The following is a 10,000-nucleotide window of genomic DNA, read 5'->3' as shown; positions in this document are numbered from 1 at the left end:
GAGAGAGAGAGAGAGAGAGAGAGAGAGAGAGATCAGTGTGTATTATTTCACGGCGATAAGAGAGAGAGAGAGAGAGAGAGAGAGAGAGAGAGAGAGAGAGAGAGAGAGAGAGAGAGAGAGAGAGAGAGAGAGAGAGAGAGAGAGAGAGAGAGAGAGAGAGAGAGAAGGAATTCGCTCGTGGGAGAGAGATAACAAAGACCTCCTGACAATGGCGATGGAAAGGTTGAAGAGTTTAAGTTTCGGTCGTTCCTGAAAGACAGATTCCAGGCACTCCGGAGATTGACAGACGCCCTTTGGCTTTCCCTTTCAAGTATTTCTTTCCGTTGAAGTGGAGAATAAGACCCTTTTCTTAAGAGTTTTATCTCACGGTCTTTACATAAAGGATTTCTTATCTTGAGTGTTCAATTAAGAAGAATTTCATTTTTTTTCATGGGATTCTACTGTTTGGACACACACACACACACACACACACACACACACACACACACACACACACACACACACACACTTACACACAAACACACGCATACGCACATACGTAACCAGTTATTTAACAGTAATCTACATATAAAAGGAAACCCTTAAATGGGTCTTTATCTCTTTAGTTTAGGTTTCTCTCTCGGATATACGTTTGGAAATGTATCTTCACATAACCCAGCAACGAGAATACACTACATAGAATCACAGGCCCTAAAATATTTATATTCCATCGTATTTCATCCAAAAAATTACAAGTAGGTATATATCCTCTTATTAATCAAATGCAAAACAAAAAGTTTTTTCTTTTCCTTTTTAAATACAATGAACGTTTGTAATTCTATCTCTGTCTAATCACTGGGTTTGCTATTCTTGCAGTGTTGCCAGAACTTACACGCTGAGGGACGCATTTTCAGGTGGATCCTTTTTAATCAGCTTTGGTTAAACTGTTGTGGTAATAAATGCATGTATTGCTTTTACAGTTCCGTAATTTTTCGACCGTTCAGATAAGCCGGAAAGGTTTTTCTCTTGGCGTCTGGCTCGAGTATTCAATATGGAGTCTAAGTTAATTTTTTTTTCCCATTCTTTAACACAGTGAAGTAATTCAGTTCGTTGAATCGTGTCACGCAAACTAACAATGTTTATTTTCGGATGATGAAGTGCTTGCTAAGATAACATTGTCCCGACCGTCTGTGGCATTCACTTTGTAAACACTGTGCTTGTACACTAACGTTCTTGTGCTCTTTTGTTTTATCTCAGATATAGAGATATATCGCAGTTTACCCCGAAAAAGAAAATAAGATTAACCAGAAAGAAAATGGGAAGACATTAAAAGAAAACGAAAACTGTAAGAGATCCATCCTATGACGTCTATTTGTCACTGTTTGATCTGCAGGATCATGTAACTCTCCAAACCAAGGGATTCCCCAACGTTTTCGCCCACAAAAATTCTTCCTTTAAGTTCAGAAATGTATTAAAAAATATACCTTTTCTCGTCTAAATAATCGCATTGCTTTATCTATTACTCATTCTCTGTCTTTACATAATGTTTACTTAAGATGGATCGTGTAACAAACACTCGATAATATAAGTGTCTACGTTACCTTTCCAAGAATGGGTAAGTGTATTATGCAAGAGATAGGAAGGTGACACACTGACCCGAATTGCGTGTCCCCTAACCCTACGTATCACTATAGCGGGCGTGACACGTGACAGCAGTTCCTCCACCCTATCAATTCACGTGTTATGGGACTGCCTCATGCATTGACAATGGGGAAATTGTTAGCCAAGGTATTTTGATTACCCTCATGCCGTGATGAAATGCACACGCACACGTTCATACTCACGCGCATGTACACACACACACACACACACACACACACACACACACACACACACAGTCTCCTTTTGTATGGATTTTGTTCCCTTAACGAAGGTGAAGCAGAATACCATATAAGTCGGTTTTCCTCCTACATTTCATGGAAGACTGGACCTTATAGTCCTTGCATTACATATTCCTCTTCTTATCCATCTCCCACTTCCGAATTTTATGTATTACTATTATATTAGAGATTTATTTACGTTCGTCATATTACGTGTTATATTTACCACATGTCTTACGTTAATGTGGTAAAACAAGTAACTGTCACTGTAAAACACTTCTTTAATATTCAAAATCACATACATTTCTGGAATACGAAATTCGAATGGAAAAAATGGGATATTTTTTCAAGGTTAGCAGGTCGTTCTTATTGAATACAACAATAACAAAAACAGCTGTATTGCCGATATGCAGAGCATGATTATTCACACAAAAGACAGCATACCTTCACTTACATAGTATTGAAGCTATTATACCATTGATATAAATATCGCGTGGATATAGCCGTAACCCGCACTCCTACTAAATGCCCGTTGCCAGTGGTATGCACACAACACAGCACTGACACTTAATACACTATCAATCATAATAATCTACATGCCCATATAATATTTAGGGTATGGACAAGCTCCAGGGTCATTCGTCACAATAATATACAAGTGTATAGTGATTTCATATCCTCCTCCTCGTGTCTTAGGTACAAGTAGGACCATTATCCACACGCAGACTATTAGCATAACCTGTCTCTGTCCTTCTGTCGAGACCTAAAGCTAGTCAGGTTTGGTCTCGTGTTTTGCGACGGTCACACCTGGATCATCAGCGTGGGTGTAACTGTTCAGTGTTGATGGTAAGTGATTATGGCATAATGATAAGATACTTTTTTTGATAAGTGCTAATGGAGGAGTTATTTGTTAGTTTGTTAGATTAAGTGTCGTGGTCGTGTTTTTTTTTTCTTAAATGATGGGGGCTTATTTTTATGTACGTGTTATCATGTTCAGGAAATCATCTTTTGTGGAGCACAAGAAAAATCGAAAGAATGATTGTCCTTATTTTTTTATATACTTATCTACTTTTTATTATTATTATTATTTTTTTTATTCATCCCCTATTGATTATCATTAATTAACATGATGCACTCAGCCTCTTATAAGTCAGTAATACAATGGATTTTATGCTGAGTGGGCGTGACATTATAAATACATATACATTTAAAACTTGTATTTAACATAGTTAATTTAAGGAAAATGAAAGTTACCAAATTATAGGTAACAATAGCAAACAGAACCTTTTTTTTTGCAAGAATGGATTACTGATTTAACGACAAATCATTTCACACATTTTATCTAATGTACCCATTTCTTTTATTTCAGATTTGCAAGAAAAGGCGTTATCTGTTTGTACCAAAGGAGGGTAATCTAAATCACCAGTTTGATAACATTTTTCACAGAAAGATAACTGGTTAACATTGTGTGTGTAGCGCATAATAGACATAATCTAGAGTGACAGCAAGAGAGTGATTCCCTGTGGACGCTAAGAGTGAAGAGCGACAAGTGATTCTATTCCTGCCGCCGCCATGGGTCTCGGGATCGTGGACATATCGTTGCTGACGCTGTCGGTGTTGGTGAGCGCGGTGATCGGCCTCTACCAGGGCTACGTGGGGCGCCGCGCCACGCCCGAGGGCTACCTCATGGGCTCGAGGAAGATGAGGCCCCTGCCGCTGGCCATGAGCATGATGGTGGGCACGGTGTCGGCCATCACCATCATGGGCAACGCGGGCGAGATGTACGCGTACGGCACCCAGCTGTGGATCATGGACCTGGGGATCCTGCTGGCGCTGGTCATCATCGCCAAGGTCATGATCCCCATCATCCACCCCATGGAGGTCGTCTCGCTGTACGAGGTGAGTGAGGACGAGGAGCCTGTCGTCGGGTGTCTCCCGACGGAGAACCGTCCTTGCGGTCCTCAGTAAGCACAGGTGCTTACTTTCATATTTGTCATAATGGAACTGATATACAGGTCGAAGGTCTTCGACCATGACTGAGTCAAGGGGCACAGCGTTGATTGACAGCTGTCTTTCAGTACATCGAGAAGCGGTTCAACGCCAAGTGGCTGCGGCAAGCCACCGTGGTGCTGCAGCTGGTGGGCGGCTACTTCTTCATGGGGTTCCTGCTGTACCCGCCCTCCATCGCCCTGCAGGCCTTCACGGGGCTTGACATCCTCCTCAACATCTTCATCATGGGTGCCACCTGCACATTCTATTCAGCCATTGTTAGTTTTATTTCTTTAGCGAATTGTGTCTATCTCTGCACAATATGCCGATCAAATAATTATTTGTCTGCATGGTTTGCATCAATCACAAATTACAATTCACGTGCTTTCCTCAGGGTGGTGTGAAGGCGGTAGTGTACACAGACGTGTTCCAGGCCCTAGTCATGCTGGCGGGCGTTTTAGCCATCGTCATTATTGGTTCTCTCAACGTCGGCGGCCTCGACGTCGTGTGGGACATCGCCTACCACCATAACAGGACGGAGCTCTTCAAGTAAGGGTTTAAACAATGCTTTGAACAAAAGCCATTTTGATGCAAATTAACTGGATTTATTTAATGTGGATTTTACAGTAAAATGAAAGAAGCAACTGTTGCAAATCTGATGGATATTGATTTATTATAAAGCCTCTGAGATGACTCTTTCTCCACCAGCTTTGACTTAGACCCGTATCAGCGACACAGCTTCTGGCTCTGTCTCTGTCTGGGCTTCTTCTTTGCCCTTGGATCCTACGGCGTCAACCAGAGCCAGACTCAACGCTTCTTCAGCACCAGGACCGTCCAGGAAGCCCAGAGGTGCGTCGTGGAATTTCTTCTTTTATGTTTAATTACTTACTTGTACCCATGGATTCTTAACCAAAAATGTCTGACTACATGCTTATCCACGTGGATTCTTAAACGAGAAATGTGTATTTACTTTACGAGAATCTAATTCCCCGTTCTGTGGATCCAGGGTGCTTTATTACGCTGCCGGTGGGATGGTCTTACTCAGAGGACTGATCCATCTCTCGGGGCTGGCCATCTACGCCCACTTCTACAAGTGCGATCCCATGGCGAAACCTGGGGCTGAGGAACCCGCTTACGTGGTCATCCTCTACGTGCTGACGGTGCTGACGAGAGTACCGGGTCTCGCCGGGATCTTCGTCGCGGCCATCTATGCTGCGGTTCTGAGGTACTGAGAAATGTTATTTACGTCTGGTCCTCGTATAGGGTTAGTCTGTTTCATGATATTATTAGTCAGAATAAAATATATAAAATTCTTTCCACTGATCTATATTAAGCACGGAAATTATAACATGGTATTACTGTAACGCTGACATGCATTTTTATTCCCGCACAGTTCTGTCTCGACGCAGCTCAACTCCATGACAGCTTTACTGTGGGCAGACTTCCTCAAACCTCATCCATTCTTCGCTTCCTGGAGTGATGTCAAGGCCGGAGCGCTTCAGAAGGTCTTAGGTCAGTTAAAGTTCAAAGGCTTATTTCCTCTCCCGAGTTATGTGTGGGAGAGGAATTTATCTTTTGTAATTTTCTCGTAATTCGTCGTTTTCCGTTTTCTTTTGCTGTCAGACTATCCTTAATCTCCGTTTTCTTTAGCTTTATGGATACACATTCTTTTGAAAATCCGTTTTCTTTGATTTTCCGACAATGACCTAATTTTCTTTTATTTCACGTCATTTGTATCAGGTCCGTTTTCTTTCACTTACTACCCTCAAGGCACATTTTCTCTTTGATATATCATAAGTCAAAGTCAGATTCAAAACACTATTCCATGAATGACAATAGTTATTCTTTAGGTCCCTGAAATAATAATTTCCACCAGCTCTGACTTATTAGACCCCAAATGATTTAAACAGACCAAATACACAGCCATACAAGTTCCAGTTACGTCCCCTAAGGTGAATTTACCAGACGCTAAATCCCTTTTCACTTGCAGTCTTACTCTCTGGGGTCGTGGCCATCGTCCTGGGTCTGGTCGTGTCTATGCTAGGGAGGTCCTTCCTAAGGGCGCTCTTCGCGATCAACGGCGCTCTGTCAGGTCCTCTTATCGGCCTCTTCGTCGTCGCCCTCTGCATGCCGTGGGTTAACCTGAAGGTGCGTATAAGCTTGCAGGGCGGGAGGGTTTGTGGCCTCGTGCACGGGGAGTGAGTGTGGTTGGATGAGTGAGATGATAATATTGTAGGGTTTGTTAACGATTAGTTTGTGTGTGTGTGAATATAGATGTATATATGTGTGTGTGTGTTTGTGCACACACACACACACACACACACACACACACACACACACACACACACACACACACACACACACATACACACACACACATACACACACACACACACACACAAAACACACATATATGCGCACGCTCACACATATTCACAGACACACTTGTATATATATATATATATATATATATATATATATATATATATATATATATATATATATATATATAAATATTTATATATATGTACTAAATACATATGTGTTTGTGTATGTATGTATGTATATCTATCTATCTGTCTACATATATATATATGCATATATATATATATATATATATATATATATATATATATATATATATATATATATATATATATATGAACACATACACTAGGGAAATACATTTATACAAGGGCCATATAACGAGACTCGTGTCATCGTATAAGCTGGTAACACTTATTATAGAAAACGTTTCCTGTTTAAGGGGTTTCTATTTTGTATTTTTTTTAAGGACATGTAAATTAATACAAAATACATGCTTTGTTGTCTCTCTGGCTATAGATTTATCTATATGTCTATCTGTTTGTTATATGTTACATGTATGTGTATGGAAATGTACATAAATACATATATTTACATACATGCATGCATAAATACATACATACATGCATGCATATATATATATATATATATATATATATATATATGTATGTATATATATATATATATATATATATATATATATATATATATATATATTCCTTTGTTTATTTATTCATTCATATATGTATACGTATAGGTATATATATGTATATATATATTTATTTACATATATGTATATTATATATATATATATATATATATATATATATATATATATATATATATATATATATATATATATATATATATATATATATATACACACACACACACACACACACACACACACACACACACACACACACACACATATATATATATATATATATATATATATATATATATACACATACACACACACTCATATATATATGTGTGTATATATATATATATATATATATATATATATATATATATATATATATATATATATATATATATATATATATATTTATATATATTCATTCTTTGATCATCCACAACCGAGGTACACGGAAGCTAAATCACTGACACTTCTTCCCTCCCTTCAGGGCGCTTCCTCAGGCTTCCTCATCTCCATTGTCCTGAGCGTGTGGTTGGCCTTTGGTCAGCTGTTGACTCAGACCAAGGAACCTTACCTCCCCATGTCCCAGGAGAGCTGCCCTGCTACCAACACCACGGTTGAGAGCGTTGCGATACAGACGGAGGAAGTGTGAGTATGCTTAAGGTTAATTTACTAGTGTTTAGTAAAGGCTCTATCACAGGTTTTCCGCAAGGATCGTCTACAAACGGAACGCCTCCCAGACCAAGACGATTACGACCGTTTCCGTCTGAATAATTTCCGTGTTGATCTTGTGCTATTAATAAATTAGATAGGATGAGTGAATGTAAACATAAGGTAATATTTTAGAACATTCGTATATACAATATACATCATCATATCTCTTTAAAATAACGTAATATGTATGAGAATGTTCGTGTGATTCCAGGGACCTCGCTTCGATAGCACCATGTTTGTTTACATGAGTTCATTCGAAAAAGTGATAGTGTGATAGGGCCTTCAATGGGCGATGAAGGGGTAGCATGACGGTAAAGCTTGATGTAAAGATGTGACGACAGGAAGGGCTTGAAATGAAGGGTCACAGTTTATTGTCTGTTGTAGATTTGACAGTTTTTTTTTTGACTTCCGAGATTTATGTGTAATTACCTTTCTTTCTTTTTTTTACTTCACAGGAACAATGTCCATGCTATCTACGGGTTGTCTTACTGCCTCAATTCCTTCCTCGGGGTAGTAATCTGCATTCTTGTGGCCTTGATCGTCACTCTGTTCACGGGTGAGTTCAGTGTCTATAAAGATCTTTGTGTATTCTTGTTGTTTTGAGAGTTTGCAAAGTCCAAGTTTGATATTCATTTATGTATAATCTATGTAACTCTAATGTGTGAGACAGACTGAAAATTTTAGATCTATTTTTTCACGTATTCTTTATAGAAAGGGTAAATGGATTGTTGTAACTGTTGAATATATTATTATTATTATTATTATTATTATTATTGTTATCATTAATACGTTATATTCCGTAGCTTGCATTGTTACCTAGATATTATTTTTTTCTTTTTCGTAAATTTAAGAATCTGGAAAAACAAATGATTAAGTAAATTACTAACTTACAAGAGATAATATACAATAGAGTGTTGAGAATTAATTGCATCCTTGTGTTTCATCAAAATAGCAGAATAAAAAAGCTCTCTTCAAATTCATATCTGAACTGTCAAAATGAAACACTGAGGGAGAGAAAGAAGCATGACCTTTCCAGCTTGTCTAAACCTCCTCTTCTGGGTTTTCACTCCAGCCTAAGTAGATCTTTAGAACTCGAAAGCTCAGAAACGTCACTTATTCTGTTCCTGTTGGCGTTTCATCTTATCTTTATGTAGACTTTACTTTGTCATTTTATTGAATTAATTTTCATGTCCCTTCCGCCAGGCACCAACTCCAAGGAAGACGTCGACAGGAGATACGTGAACGAAACGGCGTGGCGGCTCTTCGAAAAATGGACCCTCATCCAGGGTAGAGAATCCCTTATCAAGAAGGTCCTCCGACGCTCAGCTTCTCCCTCCGTGGAGAATAAGGAAAATAAGAAAGTGGAAGAGAAGGAGATCGAATTGGGAGATGCAGAGGAAAAGGAGATATTGGCCAGTAACCGAGAACTTTCGGAGGTAAAGGAGGACGGCGACGCGGCGGGTCGAGGAGCCGTCTGAAGTGCTTTGGTTAACTTTTTTCTTTTTCTTTTTTTGAAATTGAAAGCACAAATATCGACGCGGTTCTTTTTTAAGTGCATGGCAAAAGTTGAAGAGAGTGTTTTGTGATGGTGTTTATTTTTTCTTTTCCTACCGTCGGAGAAGAAATTAAGAAAGAATTTTATGAAGTGACTTCTCTCGGTATAAGTGCAATGGAAAAGGAACGCAGACAGGAAGACGAAAAGATTGGTGCATACGGGACAGGAAGTCAAATGCAATTTATATTCTTTGTGTCTAATATTAAGGAATAGCAATTCTTGAATCTAATATATATCGCTCTCTTTCCCGATCTTAGGCTATATCAGCATCTGTGTCTGCGTGTGTGTGTGCTTGTGTTTGAGAGAGAGAGAGAGAGAGAGAGAGAGAGAGAGAGAGAGAGAGAGAGAGAGAGAGAGAGAGAGAGAGAGAGAGAGAGAGAGAGAGAGAGAGAGAGAGAAATCCATGTTTGTATGATTGTGTTTGTGTGTTTACGTGTGTCAATGCCTGCTTGTCTGTCCATATTTATATAAATGTATATACACATTAGATATACGTAGAAGAATTCTATTCATGTACAAATGATTTTGTCACTAGTGCAGTCTCTTAGTGATAAGGACCAGTGATTCTGCAAAAGGCAAGAACACGGTTTTTTCGATCAATTTTTTAGGCCATTTTAACACGAATGCAAAACGTGATAACCTTCGATCATTCTAACTAACAGTGTTGTTTGGGGGAAGGCTAGATCAGTAGCAACTCGAGGAGGTGTGATGGCGCCCCACAGGGCTATTTTGATGATTGTTCATTGAAAATATAACCATTAAAATGATTATTTTTCCTTTTTTGTAAATTAAAAAGACGAAAATGATCGACCATACTCACAAAGCATCCGTAACTTTTGTGTCATCAAAATGTTTTTGTTTTTTTTTTCTCCTAAAATAGAATCAGAAGCCATG

At 38.8% G+C, this 10,000-nt stretch overlaps 1 protein-coding gene across 1 annotated transcript in view; it reads left to right on the top strand.

The window, feature by feature from the left end:
- Positions 1 to 10,000, top strand: part of LOC113804742 (sodium-coupled monocarboxylate transporter 2) — a 48,239-nt gene that overhangs the window by 37,356 nt on the left and 883 nt on the right. Inside the window, exons 2-11 of the mRNA XM_027355634.2 lie at positions 3,229 to 3,758; positions 3,938 to 4,126; positions 4,243 to 4,397; positions 4,557 to 4,697; positions 4,855 to 5,073; positions 5,242 to 5,360; positions 5,839 to 5,996; positions 7,325 to 7,485; positions 8,007 to 8,107; positions 8,755 to 10,000. The exon at positions 8,755 to 10,000 is cut by the window's right edge and continues 883 nt beyond it. Coding sequence (XP_027211435.2) covers positions 3,432 to 3,758; positions 3,938 to 4,126; positions 4,243 to 4,397; positions 4,557 to 4,697; positions 4,855 to 5,073; positions 5,242 to 5,360; positions 5,839 to 5,996; positions 7,325 to 7,485; positions 8,007 to 8,107; positions 8,755 to 9,029 — 1,845 coding nt within the window. The 5' untranslated portion in view covers positions 3,229 to 3,431 and the 3' untranslated portion in view covers positions 9,030 to 10,000. The remainder of the gene's footprint in view (positions 1 to 3,228; positions 3,759 to 3,937; positions 4,127 to 4,242; positions 4,398 to 4,556; positions 4,698 to 4,854; positions 5,074 to 5,241; positions 5,361 to 5,838; positions 5,997 to 7,324; positions 7,486 to 8,006; positions 8,108 to 8,754) is intronic.

The sequence above is a fragment of the Penaeus vannamei genome, chromosome 9, assembly GCF_042767895.1.
Source record: "Penaeus vannamei isolate JL-2024 chromosome 9, ASM4276789v1, whole genome shotgun sequence".
In the NCBI taxonomy this organism is placed as follows: Eukaryota; Metazoa; Arthropoda; class Malacostraca; order Decapoda; family Penaeidae; genus Penaeus; species Penaeus vannamei.
This window is presented reverse-complemented; position numbering and strand designations above follow the sequence as displayed.